The sequence below is a fragment of the Lonchura striata genome, chromosome 16 (assembly GCF_046129695.1).
Source record: "Lonchura striata isolate bLonStr1 chromosome 16, bLonStr1.mat, whole genome shotgun sequence".
In the NCBI taxonomy this organism is placed as follows: Eukaryota; Metazoa; Chordata; class Aves; order Passeriformes; family Estrildidae; genus Lonchura; species Lonchura striata.
Genome location: NC_134618.1, coordinates 4,571,453 through 4,592,585, shown reverse-complemented (window position 1 = coordinate 4,592,585; position 21,133 = coordinate 4,571,453). Strand labels below are relative to the sequence as shown.

Here is a 21,133-nt window from a genome sequence, read left to right as displayed (position 1 = left end):
AAAACAGGGTATTTTTTCCCCTTGAATAAGGACATTGCTAGATTGATCTAACTGGAGATCAGAACATTTCAATAATTACATCTGTTGAACTACCTGCATGGCTTTGTCTGGAATTATGATGGGGAAGAGAAAGATTATTACGATGTCTCAATAATGCTATTTTTAAAATTTGTATATGTCTAAACTGCCAATGTCCTCCTTAAATGCTAGAGATATTGAATATTCAGAAGCAGTAGAGCTGGAATGTTATGGAGAAATGTTCCAGTTGAATTTGGGATAACTGGAACATTTCTCCATAACATTCCAGCTCTACTGCTGTTAGGAATACCCAGCCCTTAGTTCTGCATTTTTATCTGGAAATAGGTATACACTGAAGAGGACCACAAAAATACAGATGTACATTTGAAAAGTATTTGTCAATGTCATATTTTTAAATTTAAATCAGCAACTTTTTAAGAACAATTTGTTTTGAAATGAATCCCACTGCACTCACCAGCAGCAGAGGAGGTCAGGTAGGCAGAGAAAACACTACAAAATGAGATGGTGGAGCTCATTCTCCCTGAATAAGGGACAGTCAAGCCCAAAAAGGAGCCACTCACTTAAAAAATGTTTTTCCAGACAATGGGAGACTCTGATGCTTTGGAATGTCTGGGATAGATATTTTAGGAAGCAGAAGAATACCAAGATGAAGCAGCCAGGTATTTCTAGGATAACAGAGACAGACTGGACTGGGGCAGGAATTCCAAGAGCTGAGAGCTCAGAAGAGCTAATGAAAATCTGCACCAAAATCCTGAGCAGACTGAGCCTCAGGGAGGAAAAATCTGAACAGATCCCAAGAGACTCCAAGAACAAACATATGCAGGCACAAGACTAAGAACTGCTCTTTTTCATTCCCTCCCACCCCTCTTCTGAGTTTCCAGTTGCTTAGTGATCTGTTCTGGTAGAAAAGATTGACAGTTTAGCTTCCCCAGTAGCACTGCTCAGCTCTCCTCCAGCGTGAGGAGGCTGGAAAAATCCCTTCCTCAGGAGTAATCCCACCCTGTAAACAACCACTCAGTACTTCATCCAAGGCAGGCCTTTTCCTTCCTGGAAGAGGAATTAAAAGGGCACAACGCCTCAGGACAAGCAAGTAGGTATGAGCATTGTCGGAAAGAAAAAAGATTTTGTGAAAATAATTCTGGTTCTTCTTGATGTTCCTTCCCAGCTTGCACCCTCAGCCCTTCCCAGGGTGTTTGCTGGGATACTGCCTCCCAAGGAGAAAATAGGAATGGTATTTCTGCCCATTTTTGTGATATTTGTGCACAAAGGACAGAGCCTAAAACCAGAGGCATTTTTTTGAGAGTTCCTCCTGGACAGAGGACCTGAAATTGCTTCTGCCTGACTTTTCAGAAAAGTGTGAAGAAGAAGCAGTAGAAAAGAAGTTAAGAACCAAAGAAAATAGAAAATACTTCTACAAAATTGATTGTGCTGGAAGAAAGCTGCTGCATCCTTACACCCCCAGCACTGAAAAAAACCCAAGAGAATGGACAGGAACATAGGCACAGAAGGAACAAACACACAGGCAACCACCTGAAGAAGAGAATTATTCAACTGGAGAACAACTAAGACCTTAATGCATTTAGGTATTGATTCAATTCCCAGTTTTGTGAAGACATACAACACACATTAGACTGGATCTTTGAAAAAAGTTTCAATAGCACCATTAACCATGCAATTTCAAGGTCGTATCAAATAGTTACAAAATGTCTGACTCTTGCAGATAAAGTAAAAAAAAAACCTGGCTGCCCTTACACTTGTTCCCTTCCTGCAGACTAAAAATCACCTCCTTTTATGAAGGTCTCATCTAAAGTAAATAAAGGCAAGATGAAGCATCCTCTGAGACCTTCCTTGTAATTCAATGAATCAAGGAATCTCTGACAATGATGTCATCTGACTTTTACAGCTTCCTTCAGACATATTTTTTCTCCTTTCAGGCTCAAGTTCTGAAATTCAAATATAGGAAAGTACCAGCCTGAGTTAATTTTTGGCCTATTTTTGGAAGCAGTACTTGGACATCTCTCACTTACGTGGTTTTTGAGGGAAAGAAGGTAGTCAGAATGATTCCTAAAATCCACATAGAAATCTGGCTCTCGATTTACATTAGGAGGAAGAAAATTGTTCATTCATTGTATTTTGGGGTTTCATACTTCTTTAGAAAAAACTGCCTCATGACAAATTACAGACTAAGGCAGAACTGCTTTGTATTATTCTTTCACCTTAAGGATAATGAGACATTTCTTCAGTAAGGATAAACTGCTGCATTTCCACTGAAATCCATAGGATTATACTCCCAATGGATTTTACACATTGCCTCATAGCAGGTTATTAAAGAAGCAGAGCCTTGAAACACAGACAAATATTTCTGTGTACATCCTGCATTCTATTCAGTAGGTTTGGTAACAAATCATACCACTACCTCCAAGAACAGCGGCCCTTTTGCACACTCTAATGATGATGGAACATCCTGTAGACCACATTTTAGTGAGAAAAGCTATTAAAATTCCAGGAAAAGAAATATAAATCATGTTGTAGTAAATTTGTTTAAGCTGTCCCTTCCACAGCCATTTCCATATGTATAAATTACCATATGTGCTTATATAAGAACATGGATGAGAGCAAACCCAGAAGGATAAAGCTTCTTATTTATAATCCAGGACAGCAAATCCTCTTTGATCCAGTACCTGAGATTTTTTTCTTAACACTGCAGTGTACAAACAAGAATAATATTCATGGTGACATTCAAACACACAGACAAGAGACCATCTGCCATCTGCCATGATATGTCTCTCTTGTAACAGTAGATTTCTGGTTTTATTATGAGCACACAGTAGTGGACTTTTTAATTGTCCCTGCCCAGGGAGGAGGGCTGGAGCTCGATAATCTTTAAGGTCCTTCCAACACAAACCATTTTATGATTCTCATTAAAGTGATAAACCCCAAACTGAGAAACAGCAAGCCTGTTTATATTTATAGACACCAGAAAACACATATTTAAACACATATTTATTTACATTGCGATTAAACAGCTGAAAGCCCTGAATATAGAGATGCACTTACCTTTGTATCTTTATTTCTCACCACAGTAAAGGATTAATGACAGGACGTGCAAGCCTTTTATTTGGTCTTTAGTGATCTTTAATAGCTTTGAAAGCAAATGCTCATTGTGCCCATGAAAACATTATCACTACATTGTTAGCACTTACAATTAAGACAAAAGCAAATTTCACAGCAGACAGGGACACCTCATAGCTCCTGTTTTATTACAGGAAATTGTATCTGCTTTTATTTCATGCTTTTAGAAAGAAGATCACATTGAGTTTCCCTAGGCAAGGCAAGAGCAAATATACAGAGGAGTTGAGAAAAGACTACTTACACTGGGAGTTGTTGTGTTGTAATTCCAGATCTTGATCTTGGATATACCAAAGTCACGTGAGCGGGTGGGATTGCGGATAACAAAGTAAAGTTGGACGGGTGGGTGGAAAGGGCACATCCAAAGGCAGCTTTCCTTGGGGAGCTAAAAACACAGACAAGCAGACTGTCACTAATGCTCCTTCTCCTGGAGCAGGTGTTTTAATTAACTCCCCACCCCCCAGCAGCACAGGCAGCCATTAGAATAGTAAAGGTTTCATAAAATCTGCTACGTAAAGAGCAAAACCTCAGCCTCATTTCCCAAGAGTAAATCCCACTCTCCTGCCTGCCAGACAGCTCCCAACAACCTGGCAATGAGCTAAAGGTCAGCTGCCTGCTGTCCCAGGGAGACATCTGCACGCTCAGAGCACAGGCAGAGCAAGCCCAGTTTATTTTTATCAAATTAATCAGCTTTGCTGGCACTAGGGGGGATCACTGAGCACAATGGACATTCTACAATCATTTTACAATTCCTTTGCTTCTGGTTTGTCCTCTGAGGAGGGGAATCTTAAAGAATTTTACTTTACTGCCTGCCTCTATTTTAATCAGGCTTTGAAGATAATCAGCTTCACTTACAGGTCTGCTCCTCAGAGCTATAATGGATGCTACACTGGAAATTTTCTAAGACATCACAGAATTCCCAACATGAATTTTACATACAACTGGCAATCAAGAAATTTTAAATTACCAAGAAATGCCTAATTCTGGACTTTGTTAAGAACTGCTACCTCTACAGCAGCTCAGAAAGAAGGAAGTTTCAGAACCAAAATGTTGAATATTAATATGTTTGATGTCCAGTGTTACCCACGTGAGGGTAACATATCAGTGATCTGAAAGTAGCTGATGAATTAGTTCCCTTCCTGTTCTCAGGGACACACAGACATAGACCCACAAGATAACAGGCAGCCTTTTTTCACACCCTTCTCTCTGAAGTGAGTGTTTCCATTTTTCCAGAAGGCATTAGCCCCAGAACTTCCCTCCAGAGTCCTTTAGCTGTGTGACAAACAATGGTAAGGACAGCGTCCTGAAGCTGCTCAGAGCCATCATCAAGAGATCCACTTCTCACCATGGTCCTCCCTCCACTTCTCCAGACTCTGGTGGGTCTCTGCCCTGAGTCTCTCAGAGAGATTTGGGAGCCTGTTCCTGCTTTAATGCCAGTTTGGAGCTCCAACAGCCATAAGAGTGCCAGACAGGTTTTATCCTTTCTACTTAAAAAGAAAGAAGCCTCTTGACATCAAAGAAATGAAGGACAGCCCTCAAATCATTATCAACCCAACTTCAGTGTCAACTTCAAAGCTGCATCATGTTTTTGTAGTTTGAACAGGAACGGTTAAAAAACAATTTCCCAACTGCAGACAACATCTGATCAGCAATCCATCTGCAGACCTCTCAGTGCAGGAGCTGACTCCCCAGAAATCAATAGGTTCTGGTGTGTACTGAGAGCCAGAGGTGCCTTCACAGGGTACCTGATTCAGCACCAAAGTGACCTGATCCTGCTTCTCACTGGTTTCTCTGTATTGCACACGATGTTCCAAAAAACAGACATTTATCAGAGCCAGGCTGAGTGTTGTGTCCTGAGAGAAAGGCAGTCATGGCAATCATTTTGTTCATCAGTGCAAATAACTGATAGGGCTGAGCTTACACACCTCACAGGTGTTACAGTCCCCATCAGGGTGTCAAAATTTGACACCAGAAATTCAAGGCACCTTGAAGGATCCATGCCAAAACTACTCAAGAGACTGTGTAGGACTCTCATGTTTTATCCCAAAGAGTCTTAGCCTTCATAAGAGGTACTTGAGCCTGGGATTATTGTCTTGGAGCTGAAAAATCTAACCCAAAAATTCTTTGAACCATCAGGGTGAACTTAAGGAGTCAGAATTACATTTTTACTGGACCAAGGAAAAAGGGGAGAGTGGAAACCTTTAATCTTAAGATTTTGTGGGAGATCGGCACTGCTTCTTGTGGGCACCGAAGGTGTAAATGATGAACAGTCAAAAAAACTTCAAGCATTGTGAAGAGGAATGACACAGGTCTAAGGGTTCCTCATGGGGAAGAAACACCTTTCTTATTTACCTGTCCTTGTTATTCTGAGGTTTAAAAGACCTCTATATGCATATAAGAATTAAAAAGATTTGTGGAAAACAATTTCAATAAAATACTTGATCTGTGACCTACAAAATATTATCACAGAATCCCAGAATGGTTTGGGTTAGAAGGAGCCATAAAAATCATCCCATCCCAACCCCCTGCCATGGGCAGGGACACCTTCCACTGTCCCAGGCTGCTCCAAGCCCCAGCCAAATTGGCCTTGGGCACTTGCAGATATCTAAGGTCAACCACAGCTTCTCTGTGCCAGGGCCTCACCATCCTCACAGTAAAGAATTCCTTCCCTATTATCTAATCTAAAAAATTTGGAGCACCAGATATTCTGCCAGGTATTTCTCTCTTTTACAGTACATCACCAAATACAAGGAAGGAAGCAGTTTAAGTGCTCTTCTTAAAAGTCTGCAAGGGTAATAAATAAACTAATAAAATAAAATCCCTCATCTTCAGTAAGAGTATTCTCAAAGACAAAAGTACACCCTAAATGATCAAAGATGGAAGTGTTTTAACCATGGTAAAATGAGTTTTCCACACAATAAGTTTTTATTTCAAGTTTTTGTTCTGTTGAAAATGTTTGTTGCTCAGAGACTGATTAATTTATTGGGTTTTTAATGCACCCTGAAGCTTTCCTGTATGATCTGAAATGTACACAAACTGGAAGTGCTGCTCTGCCTTCTGAAGGAATCTGCAGTTCAGGCACCCCAAACCCACAGCCTAAGAGCTTATTCCCTGCCCAGATTGCATCTTGGAGGCAGCCTCAACAGAGGAGATCACAGAGTCACAAATCAAGGGAATATATTAATCAATGCAATATAAAAGCTCATTACTTAAGAATAATGAGATCTATAAATGTATGAGTAATACTGAGAGTAACAGGTTCATAATGGCTTAATGAATGTATTATTACATAATTTATAAATATCTAGAGGGTCTGAGAGTCACTACTACATCTACTACAACTGCCACTATTACTGAGTGTCACCTGCCAGCCAGCACAGCCTAAAAAGGAGAATGGGTATTTATGAGATCCCAACTACAACTTTCAGGAGACACTGAGGAAGATGCTTCCAGTAAAAATATTTGTCTGGAAATAATACTCCATAAGGAGTTTAAACTAAATTTCAAAATACTGCATATTTGTCCTCTTTCAAATCTCATCTACCTTGAGAGCAGAAAAGCAGCATTAGCATGAAATGAGCTGTAATTTATATTTTTAATAGACTAAGTCCTCCAGTATCCTCATCCACTAAAATCATACTTATTTTTTACTAGAATCCTTGCTCTACAGGCCCATGAAAAATGGCACAGAGTGAATGTGCAGCACAAATGAAACCATGGCTATGGACATTTGCTAATTCTTTCACACCAATTACTGTCTTCTGCCCATTGTCATTAGTGTGGGAGCAACTCATATCTCCTCATCTTACTATCTCACACAAGAGCCATGAAAGATTTTTACCTGCCATATTTTTTTCTTAATCTCTTGTTCAAAACTACCTACACAGTCTTATATTTCCATGATCCTTCCCAAGGTAAAAAAGATAATAAAGCAACAAGAGAAAACAGGCACATTTTCTTTATAAATTTACTTAAAATTTGTATTATCCATCTGAAAAAAAATTAGCAGCGAAGCTCCTGTACCTTGAGACCACAAGGATTACTCCATTTCTAAAATAAAGTTGTAACTGAATACCAACACCTTGAACAGGAGAGCTGCATTTGTTAATAGGAAGTAATATTTGTAGGGTTTTTTTTAAAGTATCACATAGCTGTTATGCAGTCAGGTTCAAAATCTTTCTGATCAAAAAAACTGGAGATAGAGTATTATAGGAATATTATAATGAGAGATTTTAACATCCAGCACTAAGCTGTCTTACATTTAAGTTCTTATTGACCAGGCAGCACAAATCTCCTGGGTTGTCAGCATTTCTTATATCCACGTCATGAGGAGACACAAAGATCCTCTCGTTGTGTAAATCAAAGAATTCCACCTGGCTCAGGCCCACATTTGCTGGATTCCCCCAGTTGGAAAGAAGTTCCATAGTCACATAAATGGCATCATGTACTTCCACACTGGCTGTCATCTAGACCAAAATGAAATATGGTAAAAACATCAGTGACTTGACCAATAAAATGTGAAACAAAAGATTGTTCAGACTGCAAAACTGATGGGTCAGAAGCAAAAAGATTGCAAAGTCAAGGCTATTTGGATGACATTCAATCAATCATTTTGGGTTACACCAATTCTGCCACACATCAACACTCTTAAGAAGCCTGAAGAGAAGCCAGCTAACTCTGTTCTTTGTTTGATTCCTTTGTCGTTCTGATGAACAGTGATAAATTCTCTTTCCTTACTCTGCCATAGGTTTATTACTTGAAGTAGGGCAGAACTCAGGGATACAGCTCATTCAATGTACTTTTATTTCAGTAACACTGGGAAGCACCAATTATGGTGCACATATGCACAAACCTTCTCTCTCCACATGGAATTTACTCCAGCTTTGCCACTAGCCAGGGATCTGTCACTGTCACAGGCAGAATGGCTCCCACGCTCCACAAAGGCTTTCGGGAGTCTCTTCTTTTGTCTGCAACAACATATTCTGGGTTATTTCCTCATAATTCCTGCATTTTTAAGAAATAGTTGGTGCGAAGGTGAAGAGATGACAGGATGAACCCCACAGGAAAATGTACCCACACACTTTTGCAGCATTCCACCTTAAATACAAAGTTTTGTAGAAAAGCTGGGCTCCAATTCCCAGCTGGTTCTGAGGCAGTGTGAGAAGAGAATGCAGAGGTGATCAGAGGACCATAATGTGAGATGCTGGCAGATCCTGCTCCACAGAAACTGGCCCAAGGCTGCACTGCATGATTTGCTATTTGAAGGGCGTCTCAAGTATTTGTAGATTATCAGTGTAGTAGTTGGACTGGTGGCATTCTAAAAAATCTCTCTTACAAAAGAAAGTTATCTAAAGCAAATATATATAAATATATACCTGCTTCCAAAAGGGCAGAATCTCTCCACAGCTCTGGTGACTGTAGTCCTCGTCTGGCGTTTTTCTGGAGGTTCAGTCTTTGCAGAAAGAATAGGTGAAACAGAAAATGTCTCCTAAGTAAGAAAAAGATGAACATGCTTCATTCAGATTGTTCTCACCACACAGCATCAATCTGCATCTCTGGAAAAAGTAAGAGCTTGGGCCCAGCTCATCTGTAACTGTATAAAGTTAAAGCACATTTAATGGAATTGGTCTTGATTTACAAAGGAAGAGCTGAGTTTGGAGCTTGATCTTCTATGTGGAAGAAAACACAGAAGCAAACTCTGAGGACTAGAGAATACACACACAGAGGCTTATAAATAGATCTATACATTCTCACTGTGTACATTTGGTAGCACTCAGGGTTGGCCAAAGCTTTGGCACAGGTCTACTAGACTTTCTCCTCCAAAATCTTCAAGTCTTTTAAAATTCCCAAACCTCTCAATTCTATTAGCATAAAATAATTATTTCACTTTTTAAATAAAGAGCTATCAGTAGGATATCTAAGAGAAAACAGAGGAAAAGTGCTGCATTCTTATAATGATATGGGCTCTTTCTCTGACTCTACTCAACTTTTTTGTCGATTTCTGTTGACTTCCTTGCTTATGAGTTTTTAATTGTTTTTCAACCTGGTTTCTGGAGGTAAGAGATGAACACGCATTGGGGCAGAAAACCCTCCCCAGATCATCCTCAGTGAGATCTAGCAGGGTACAGGACAGCTCTGCTCCAAAAGCAGAGCATGCACTAACAGGGAGCACTGTCCCTAAGAAAGAGTCCTGGAGGAAGACAGGATTTATTGGGATGGCAATCACACATTGCCTTGTTTCAGAAGCTTGCAGGATGAAAATGGCTCAAGTGGGCCTGCAGCTGTGCATCTGATTGTATAGACACATCATATGGCTGCTCTATCAGTTGCTCAGTGATCCCTGTAATCAAGAGGGAGCTGTGGGATGCCATCCTGAGGAAGCAGATTAAAGGAAACAACCCTTTGGAAGAATAATACAAATTAAATTACACTTAGGGGGCATCACCATTCATTCATACACAATCCTAATGTGTAAGAGACTATAATTCATGGGGGTTTTGCTAGTTGAACAAAACATCTCTCCTTTTTTTGCCATACCTTTTGGGGGTTTGTGGTAACTGCTTGCCTTTTCAGATCTCCCTGCAAGAATTCATTTTCAATCTGTACTGCTTGAACAACAGCTGAAACAGAGAAGTCAGGATCCTTCTCACACACACTTTTCCTGGTTACTGAAAGGGATGTTTCTGGTCGACTTAAGGGCTCTGGGACCAAAAAAAGTGGAATAAATACTCATTTTTTCAGGACATACAAGTACAGAACATTCCAACATCTGAAACTTCCCATTCAGTTACTGACAAAGGGTTTTGCAAGCAGTCTATAACCATGCCAAATGAAGCTGAATTCCCCCAATTTGGTTTTATGCTAAGATTCCAAGTCACATCTTCTTTAGGCAACAGTTAAAACAGCATAGTAAGAAGAGGAAAACCAACAAATGAGAAACATATTTTTTATGCTTTTATATTGCTTTGTTCTGGTATTTAGTGGAAATGCCTTGTAATAGTCCATTGAAAAGAAGTACACACCATTTAAGCACAGCAGGAATTTCTAATTGGGGTGTTCAGCTATTTTGAAGGAATCCCCAGAGACTTCTAGCAAAACAAGGGGAGTCAAGAGTTGCTATTTACAAGGCAAAATAAATGACCTTATCACTTAAGCAGTCATCACAATGCCCACACGAATCCCAATCTTCCCAAACTTCATGGAGAAACAGAAACATCACAGCCTAGAAACAGGTTTGAAAGAAAGGAAATCAAATTTAACAACAGATGATGTCAGATTGGACTAAAAGAGAAGCACAGTGGTTATATCTGAGGGCTTTGAAAGTCAAGGGAAGAGAAGAGACAAGCTGTACAGACATTTAGGGTGAGAGGAAATACTGAAGTGCCAGAGTGCTCTCAGTGCTGCAGGGAAGAGAGCACAGTGCAAGTAACATGAAGTCCACCTTGGAACGCCAAGAAGTTCAAACTGAGCTGAGATTTATGTGTATTTACTCTTTGAACATACACCCATAAAAACTTTCAACAAGCATCAGTCATCTCTGCAAAAACAGGGATGGAATAAAGACCTGCTTATTCTTCTGTACTGTATATCCCCCTGAAATGAAATTAATTTAGGATTTATCACAATAGTTGGACAGAAACAGCTCCAACCAGCACTATTATAACCTGAGAAAATGCTGCACACATCTCTAGGAAGTCAAAGCAACATCTGCTTCAACAGATGGTATGTGAGGGTCTCAGGAGCTACAAAGGGGATTTATTCTGGAGCCAAAAAGAATTAACTTCTTTTTCTCTGTTCGGTTTTCTGCTAATTAAGAAACTAATTATTTGGTTTTTAAAAACCACTGGCCTTAGTGCTTTCCTGGGACACATCTGGATTCTGCTTTTTGAAATGAGCAGCTTGACCACAGAGTATGGCAGGTCTGAAAACTTCACCTCAGACATTCCAAAACTCAGGCTGATCAGACTTGTTAAGGACTGCACTGAACTACAACTGCAGTCACAACTTCAGCCCCTACATTTGGGGTTTGCTGTGTTTGTTGGGGTTTTTCCCCAGGTAAAGACCACACCTTAGCAGCATATTTTTAGAATAAACAGCAGTGGCTTCAAATTATGTTCTCCAGTCCAAGAAAAATATTTTCCAGTACAGTCCTAGATACTGGTATATCTACTCAGCACTGCAGACTGATCTCAGTGTAATTCAAGGTGTAGCTCAACTACAGTCCCAGGCAGCCACAGGGCTCTTCTGTCATGCTGTGAAAAACCATGCCTTTATTGAGGTAGAGAACTCTGCATTTTGTATTGCTATAAATGTGTTGTGTTAAACTCTTCCACCAAACATCAACTGCTGACTGGGATCAACATTTCCATTAATACCACAGAGGACAGACCTCCATGAGGGAAGTGGGAAACACAGAGCAAGTACTGAATAAGGACTGAAAGGGAGAGGGAAAATCTTTTGCCGTGGAAGCAAAAAGAGAAGGAAGATAGTAAAGATGTGGCAGAAGATTAAAGTATACAGGCTTTTACACTTTATCATAATCTCACTGAAGTCAGAATATTTGAAGTGGTAAAAAAACCAACAAAAGCACAGAAAATCCCACTTAAAAAAAAAAAAAAAAACAGGCAGGGGAGGGACAGCTAAAAAATTCACATAATGACAGATGTGTACTAAAATTGCATCTGAGCCAGAGGGGGAAAAAACATGAAAACTCTCCTTATTGACATCATATATTCTTATTTCTTACTAGAATACATTGTTTCATGTCTGTCCTGGTGCAAGAACTCAGCAGAGAGTGGCCGAGTGCCTTTATTTTTCAGCATGACTGGTTTGACAGGAATGTACACTTCAGCACTGTCCTTTCTTTTGGCTGAGAGAACTTGCACTGGCTTCACTTCTGCAAGATAAAAAGGAAAAAGAAATAATAAACTTTAAAGTTACATGGAAGCAGCCAGCCCAGGAAAATTTATTGGATTTTAAATGCTAAAGTTTTCCACTTTAATTATGTTGGCATAGTTAAAAGTTATAATTTCCTTCCCTTTCACTGACACTGTTCTGTTGATGAAGAAGCCCATATGGATGGCTGGCACTAACTCAGTGAAACAAAATAAAAATAGTATTATAATGTACCAAGATATTTCATCTCTGCCAGATATTTACCTGCATTACTGTCAAGAAAAGCAAAAATAAAAAAGAAGTCCCGAGTCATTTGTTAACACAGTTATACCAAAGTAAATTCTTAAAATACAGACACAAATGTTGTCTTGTTTAGAAGTTTCAGTGGGGGAGAGGGTTGCCTAGAATAGCTCATAGAAGTTACTTCTTCACTTTTTGATTTGGGAATTATTGATGCCCCTATTGTTTCCATCATAGCTCTGAAATTTGTCTCTGGACAAAAAGTCCTGCACTTTCCCAGAAATTTTGTTCTCACTGCACTTCCATCCCCTTGCTCCTGTCTCTTCTTCTGCCCCTCTCCCCATTCACATTCCACTCACATCTATGATAATGAAAGGAACACTCCTCTACTTAATTTATTCCAAGATTGTTCCTCTGACTTTATGCAATTAATACAGATTAGGGAAAGAACAATAAAAAGAAAGTAGTAAAATAAACAAAACCAAAAAAACAAAACAAATTACTGTACAGGAACTGAACAGGGAGGGAATTTTGAGAAATACTGAAGGTGGGCTTAGGTCTGGTTTCTGCCTGAACTCTTCACCATTTGTTAAATCATCTTTGAGATCTAATGACTGGTTGTGGGTTTGGACACTGAGGTCTCCAAAGACAGAGACAAAAAGTGGCTCATGCCAATCACCAGGGATGAACACACACTGGGACAGGTATCCAGCACCCAGGATGTGAAATAAAGGTGAAACTGGGAAGATTTGGCTGCCTGAAACAGTCCAAAAATATATCTAAAAACATGGTAATTTCTTGAGAAATCTCACCGATAGTCTGAGACAATCTTATTTCAAGAGTCTAGAGCTGCTGATGCAGGTGCAGTAAACAGGTCTGTATCTTTGGATTTGCCTAAAAAAGTTCCTAAGGAAGTACAAGAGGATGCAAGTGTCCAAAATCAGGAGATCAAAACAACAGATTTGCTGAAGAGCATGAGAACTTAGGAGGGTATGGAGTAACTCCTAATGATCAACCTTAAAAGCAATTCCCTCAAAGACTGATTATTGTAAAGAAGAATTGTAGAAGACACAGACTTACTGCTTTGATCCTGGTTGAACCCCAGTACAGTTGGGGCACGAGAATCAAGGCCAGAGCATCTCCCAGCATCCTGATGTTCAAAACCTTCCTTCTGCAGTGCCCCACTGCTATCCAGCTGAAGGCCTTCAAAGCCTGTAATTGGTTCCTCAGTGGAAGATGATTCTGAAAACACATCCTCTTCAACAGAGTCATAATCATCACTAAGGGAGTCTTCTTCCATCCTCTCCTCTTCCACACCCTGCTGCAAGCTGCTTCTCAATTCCTGCTACAATATAAACACACCTGTCAGAAAAGCTCAAACTCGTATTTTAGAATAAACCAGTGGCTGCCGGCTCCTCTCCAGGAAAAAGAAAAATCTTCTGAGGAACTCAGAGCCGTGATGCAGCTAAAAATATTCCCATTCCTATGTCATGTCTTGCCTCCTTTGGTGAGGGCTTGTAAAGAAAAATCATCCTACAACTCCTGTGCTCCTTCTCATCAGTATCCAGCAAGAACATTCTGTAGGCCAAGGAGTTTTTATCTGCAAAACCAATTTTTAGGAATAAGTTACAAAAAGCAAGTCAGGGGGAGAGCAAAGGCATATATTTGTGCAGTCTCACAGTTGTGCCTTGCTATTTGAAGAGTAGCTGCAATCCAGAATTTCCAAATGCCTTCAGAAGACTGTAAACTCATGTAGCAGCAGCTCCTTTTCAAGCATATGATAGATGATAATAGTCCTGCCGTGTACACATCTGTACTTCAAAAACCAGCAGAAAAAGAGTTGTGCTCTAATGGACTAAGCTCCCAGCTTGCACTGAGTTTTTTGAAGTGGACACACTGTAACAGGATTTTATGCAAAATATAACCTATTTTGAAATTTACTGTGGAAAAAACTGCCCTGCCTCTCTCATCACACACCACAAACAGCACAGATGATGCTGGAGAGCTGTGTGCTTTCATGAATGCAAAAGGAAAAGACCTTGCATCTTTTAAATGCTTTTTTATTTCCCTCTGCTTTGTTGGTATTAGAGTTTTGAGATAAATATAGGTAAGCAAACTGTATAAAATGAAAACCTGAAGCTACCTTAGGTACAAATGAACTGTGACAGTCTATATTCAGTTTGCAATGAAAGCTTCAAGCTCCTACAGATCACACTTGTTAGGAAATCCATGTTGACAGAAATGTATTACGAAGAGCAGACAAAGTCAGGTCCAAAAGAGGGTTTATAAGCAACCTGAGCCTTGATATCAAGCATGTCTTTAAAAGAGTCATAACTAATATTTCCAGCTCTTTGACAGGAAACTGTACAAGCTTTCTGTTCCTTTGAAACCTCTGCATCTGCATTGTAACAAGACATTAAAAAAACACATTATATAAATCAAAATTATTTCCATCTTGATTAAAAAGAAAAGTGGGGGGTTGTTCTGAAATTATTAGTTTCCTATTAAAACCACATAAAATATATAAATATACATCAGTGTAAACAGGTTGTAGAGAAAAAAATAATCATCAATGCAAGAGCAACATAGGAAGGAGAAAAAGATACAAGCTAGGAAAATATGCTTGGGAATTTTGTCTGATGTCAGTGGTATGATATATTAAGAGTTTCATATATAGATGCTGCTCCACTAACCAGAAAAGCTTTATTTATGTCATTAATTGCTTAGGCAGAAAAACATTCATAAATTTGTGTTCACTGATTAGTTTTCTTTCACATTTGTGAAGTGTGCTAGAACAAACTGCAATTAGTGATCAAATGGAAAGCTGCACAGTCAATACAACAACAATCCTCGATGCAAAGCAACTGCATTGATTAGAACATTTTCAAATAGTCTGATTTTTGTTAGGTAAAACAATGACATGCAACAATTTTAGCATCATTATTTAAAGACTACCCTAAAAGCACAAAAAGCTGTTGTTTCAGCTTTCTGTAAACTGATACCCAGGAGTGATGTTCACTTGCACAACCATTAAGTGAACTGAAAGAGGCTTCTTGCAGGAAATACCTCCATTCAACCCAACAGAGACAATATTCCACCTCCTAAAAATAAGGTTTAACATTTTGTAGTGTTGCTGATTGAGACTTGATTTTTCAAGAAGCTTTACTTTTCATTTTTTTCCTTCTTTTTGTCACATATGATCAAAGCAAAATTCTTAAATGAAGACACCACTATGGAGAGTTTTGAAGCTGATCCCTGGGCACAATCACATTTCAAATGACACTGCCATGAACAACAGAGGGCAGATACCAACTGTACCTGGGAGAGAGGACCATCATCATCATCATCACTGCTGCTCTCCACATTCAAGCTTTCATAAGGTTCAAAATCTTCAGAGTACTGCGGAGATGGTTTAATGTAGAGTTTACCCCCTCCTTCTGTTTTAATTGCCACAGTTTTCTGTCAAAGGAAGTGTGACAGAAATTCCATTTCTTCTGTGTATCAGCAGTACTAAAAGAGTAACCATCACACTTTATATAACAATAGCATGATCAAGCACTGCTTTTCTCCTCAGTCCCACAGAAGGTTTCTGTCCTCCCTGAGCTCACCTTTGGGCCTCTGAGTTATGGTTTAACAGCCCTGGTCAAACTCCCCACCTGCTGAGCCCAGAGTGGGCAGTGATATTAAACCTTGCTCTCTGTTGTTCCTACACTCCTCTAGCATTTAATAAGTGCCACAGGCAGAGTTGTCCCAGAGGGAATATCCCAAGACAACTTGGGTGAATTCTTTCTGTGAGTCCATCTTTCCTCATCTTTCACAGCATCCCTCAGTACAGCCCAAGTTTGACAGGTTTGGCCAGGAATTCCTGAGTCCTCTAGACAGAAAAAAAAATCCCCATGGAAAATCACTGGGAAAGGAAACTGCTGTCTGGCACAACATCCTTCTCAGTCTGTGGTTGCACTTTTCTTTAGCTAAATAACTCCAGTTGTTCATAAGGATATAATAACTCCTATCCTCCCATTCAACTGGATCAAGGATTTAAGGAATCATCCTAAGACAGTCCCAAGTAGCAACCAGGTTTTAGTACAGAGCCACACATCTGGTAAATTCAGCAAAGTCCTAACAGGCCATAATGGAAGCTGAGAAAATGAATTCAACTAAGCAGAAAGAGCGGTAAGTAAAATTATGCAGCCTTAAAGCTTGAATGTGAAGCATTTTTTGAAAAAAATTAAAACCTACATAACACAAACACTTGATCCACAGTGCCAAAGACCTCTGATCCCATCACTCAAGCACAGACTGGACATGCAGCCAGGCCAATGACTAACCAAGTAGTGTAATTACTTGGGTGACATGTCTCCACTGTTCTGAATTCATATCTATTATTTTAATTAAGTCCTTGACAGGTTAACTCAGATCCCCCTCTTTAGACTAAAAGAAAATAGGTTTCTCTTCTGAGATTTCTCTGGTAAACCAACAACTGATGGCTGGAGCTGATGGCTCCATATTTCTTATAGATAGGATATTTTTATTTGTAGGCATTTCCCTCTGTTATGATCTACAAGAATTTATCACAAATTACAACTCAAATTATGAAAATTACATTTCTTTGTCCCTCAACCCTTTTGCAGGGTGAAGGACAGCAGTAACAGGCAGGGATATGTCTCCAAAATGAGTTTCTCCATCCTTTGTAGTAGATAAATTCCCTAGAGTGCCATCAGAGCTATCCAGCAGCAGTTATTCTGCTGGTGCACACCTTGAGCCACTCATGTCCAGGCTATTAAAGTTTCTGTGATGAATGTCACTGAAAGCAAACCCTTTCAACAAGATTTGCCTCTTTAGGCTTCCAAGCAGACACAAATCTGGGCAGGGTAACATTTCATGTTGTCAGTATCCAGCCCAAGCCACTCAGAGAGCCCCAGCTGCCCACTCTCTATGACTTGCACCAATTTCCCCTGAAGTTCTTTGCAACCTAAGAATCAAAACCCCAATTCTTCCGCCTGCCCCATACCTGAAGCCAATTCCTGCGTTGTGTCTTGCTTGGGGCAGTCTGAGGGCTGTGTTCTGGCAGCCCACTCTCTTCTAGCTGGGCTCCTTCTTCAGAAGGGACACACAAGGATTAGAAGACAGGAGAAAGAAGGCAGAAATACAATATTAGACAATAAACAGACACCTTTGTTCGTGGGTTTGTGGGTTTTTGTTTTACCCCCAGCTGAGGACAGAAGAGTAAATGTGACAGGGGAATGGAATCAACAGGTGCAAAGATATCCCACATCAGATCCTGGCCAGTTCTAGCAGCAGGAGTTTTGAACCTCTTTAGGGACAGTTATCATCAAGTGTTTTTAAGAAAATAAATTCTTTTACGATACAATAGTTTAACAGCAGGGGAAGTCCCACCTTTTTTCATATAAAAATATAGAAATACATTCTGGAAGAGGGGTACTCATCATTCTGAGCCCCAGCTGGGTAGAAAGTAACCTGTCTGAGGAAACCAACTGAGTCCAGTACCCAACTATCAAAGGCAGACTGACAGGCAGGGTTCTGGTGAACAACAGGTGATATGCTGGGTTTACAAAGGAATTGTGTGTATTTACTCTCAAAATTAAGGAAGCATAAGGTATTGGCAGATGAAACAGAATGTACTGGGTATTTAACATACTGTGCAGAGAAGGATTCTTCATGTATAAGCCATAAATGAAGGACAAACAACCATTATCCTTCATTCCTAAGGTAAGGAATAGTTGGTTCAAGAACTTCTACAAAAATTCTCTGTATGGTCAAGGAGAATTAAGGGTCTCTGTGCTGTAAAGGGCCCCAACTTAGAGTGGAACAATAGATTTTTGAGAAGATGCTTTGATTGAGAGAAAGAGACAAACAACTTGCAGGTCACATCAGCGTCCTCGATGGAACAAAGGCATCACCAACACTCTCAGTAGCATCCTAAATAAAGGCATCTCATTTCCTATGGCCAAGACAGATTTACAGCTTCCATTTCTTCTCAGTGGAGAAAAACAGCTGATGCAAAACCTTTTTTCTTTAAGCCATAATTTAATGGTCACCCTAAGGCTGCAGGAACTGGCACTACCAATGAAAGAAGCTATTGTCCTACAAAGGTCATGGAATCACAGAAAGATTTCATTTGGAAGAAACCTCTGGGGCTCACCAAGTTCCAGCCTTTCCACTCAAAGCAGGGCTTACTTCAGAATTAAATCAGGTTGTTCATTGCAGTTCTCAATACCTTTTTTTTTTTTTTTGGGGTGGGGCTGGACAACCCTACATGCATCAGTGCAGTGACTGTTCAGAGAACTAATATGGCAAGTCTTGACTGTGGGAAAACATAAAAGATTCCTTTTCCTTATAGGCCCTTGGGCAATCTGGCTCACCAGGAGAGTGCACAAAAGCTGGTCTAAGCAGACAGGAGGGAGCAGGCCCAGGGCAGGACCATCCTGGGGGAAGTGTTTGCTTATGTCCATTTAGAGTGATCACAGCATTGCAGGATGTTCTTTTACTGCTCCAGCACAAAGTATCTCTCTGTCTCAGAGGCCCAAAATAGGACTAACCACAGAGAGGAAAAGGAATGCACTGCTCCAAGGAAGAGAAACAGCCCTCCAAACCACAGCTCCTGCTACTCCAATAGGCTGTTCCCAAGGCACATCAGAAATCCTTTGAGCCAGCACTGGTGCTGATTGCTCTGCTGCATTGCTCTGTTGGCACTGAACTGTCTTGAGCTTACACTGTCAGGAGTGTGGCTGGATTCAGTCACTGCTTTGGGAGAGAACTGGAAGCACCTTTCCCTTGCACTCTCTGAGAATCCATCTCTTCAAAGCAACTGGCCAGAAGCCCCTCAAGTGTGCTGCAAATGTGAGTAGGACAGGGGGAGATGGCAGGTGCATGCTCCCACAGCTGAGGACTTCCTCCTCAGAACTGCTCGAGTGGCTGAAGAGACTCTTTACAAGTCATGGAGTGACAGGACAAGAGGGAATGGCTTCACACTGACGGAGAGCAGGGTTTGACTGGATATTCTCTGGGAGGGTGGTGAGGTCCTGGCACAGGCTGCCCAGAGAAGCTGTGGCTGCCCCATCCCTGGAGTTGTTCCAGGTCAGGTTGGACTGGGCTTGGAGCAGCCTGGGATAGTGGAAGGTGTCCCTGCCCATGGCAGGGGGTGGAACAAGATGAGCTTTAAGGTCCCTCCCAGTTCTGTGATTCCATGACCCTATTTAGTGATGTATTCATGTGACCAGGTCTCTCTAAGCCAGGAAAAACAGTCATTGAAATCCCAGGCAGAGGCTGATGCAGCTGAGCGAGTCATCTGTGCAACAAACATTACTTTGGAACAAAAATATCCTTCCCATGGGACAGATGGGATGTGAATACCAACCAGTACCTGTCTGGGCACACAGAACAGCTCCACTGGTGTCATTCCCTCAGAGATTTGAGCTGTCAGTGCCTGTTTGACTACACAAAGACTGAGAAATACATCCTCAAAATATTAATCCTAATCCAAGGAGACCCCACATTATCCTCAAGCCACGTATTCATGACCACACAGACACTCACTGGAGCAACAGAGTTCTGAAACCACGTGTGGGTTACAGACCCAAAGAAATGCCAACACACCTAGAGCCTAGCTTCACTACCTTCCAACCTATCATTTCCTTTAATTCATTACCAATCCTAAGCATAAAACCTTTATCAATCACTATTATCAGTAATTACTCCTAGGGAACACAAAGCAAACAGTCCTGACAAACAGATTTATGATGACACTTTTAGGAACCAGAAAGAGGGATTTATGCCTGTTCTGGATTATTAAGTACCACCCATTCCTAATTTTTCAGTGAAGACTAATCCTATAGATGGATGCTTTAGAAGTAATAAATGATGCAGTAACTCTCATGGGAGATAGATAGGGAAAAAAACTCAGTGCTTTATCTCAGCTAGGAATCATTCCTTTAAGTAAAATAATATTCAATCATTGAGAAGAAATACCTTGAAATGAAAGAGTCCACAAAAATGCTAAGGTAGAACTCCCTGGCAAGAAGCTCATACAGATCAGCAGTGACTCTCACTCTGGATTCCAGTGACAAAACCAAATGGAAGAGGAAAAATGACAGGATGATGGTTCAGTTGGTACTTTTCACTGCAGCTTCATGGGTGTAAAACAACACCACTGGAGAGTTAAACACACTGAGCTACCTTCTACAGAACTGGTGCTACAGTCTCTGATAGATGGAGTTGAGGAAAAGAACAGAGACTGCAACTGGAGTCTTCAGAGATCCCTAAAACATGCATTCTACCTTGACTGAAGCAAATGGCTTTAAGGAACCATGCAAATAAGGAATTTTAGTTAAGCTGAGATAGAACAACTGCACAGCAGAACTTTAGGAGGAAATTTCTCTTGACAGAGTTCCACGAGAGCTGCTGCCACAATATCCCTTCACAATTTTTGGAGCAAAAAGTCCAAGATGTTGATTTACACCCTCTTTAGCTACCTGAAGATGTATCAACCCTGTGTAACACAGCACCCAATTTCCACCATTTCCCAGAACATAAACATTTTTACATCATTACACACAAGGTTTCACTTTCACAGAGAACAGTGGAGCCAGGTGACAAGCTGACATTCCTCATCACCATCTCACACAATCTGCAGGAAATTATACAAGCTGAACACACCTAAACCTGCAAACAAGTAGTATGTGCCCAGTGTAGCAGGAAAACAAATTAAGGAGATGAAGTTAGAGCCACGGTTGGAACAGTTACTCCAGGAAAAGTTTGTTTCCGGTATCATTGAGATTAATAAACTTTCAATCAATAAATTATCATAGTA

General features: G+C 40.4%; 1 protein-coding gene across 4 annotated transcripts in view; it reads right to left on the bottom strand.

Annotated features, from left to right (window-relative positions):
• The window catches only part of KATNIP (katanin interacting protein), a 56,644-nt gene that overhangs the window by 31,325 nt on the left and 4,186 nt on the right, over positions 1-21,133 (bottom strand). For all 4 annotated transcript variants that reach the window (XM_021531209.3, XM_077786816.1, XM_021531208.3 and 1 more), the window contains exons 5-13: positions 17,315-17,400; positions 15,622-15,762; positions 13,384-13,648; positions 11,915-12,064; positions 9,706-9,869; positions 8,544-8,656; positions 8,021-8,135; positions 7,428-7,634; positions 3,413-3,553 (exon numbers count right to left, since the gene is read on the bottom strand). In XM_021531209.3, the coding sequence (XP_021386884.2) occupies positions 3,413-3,553; positions 7,428-7,634; positions 8,021-8,135; positions 8,544-8,656; positions 9,706-9,869; positions 11,915-12,064; positions 13,384-13,648; positions 15,622-15,762; positions 17,315-17,400 (1,382 nt within the window). The remainder of the gene's footprint in view (positions 1-3,412; positions 3,554-7,427; positions 7,635-8,020; positions 8,136-8,543; positions 8,657-9,705; positions 9,870-11,914; positions 12,065-13,383; positions 13,649-15,621; positions 15,763-17,314; positions 17,401-21,133) is intronic.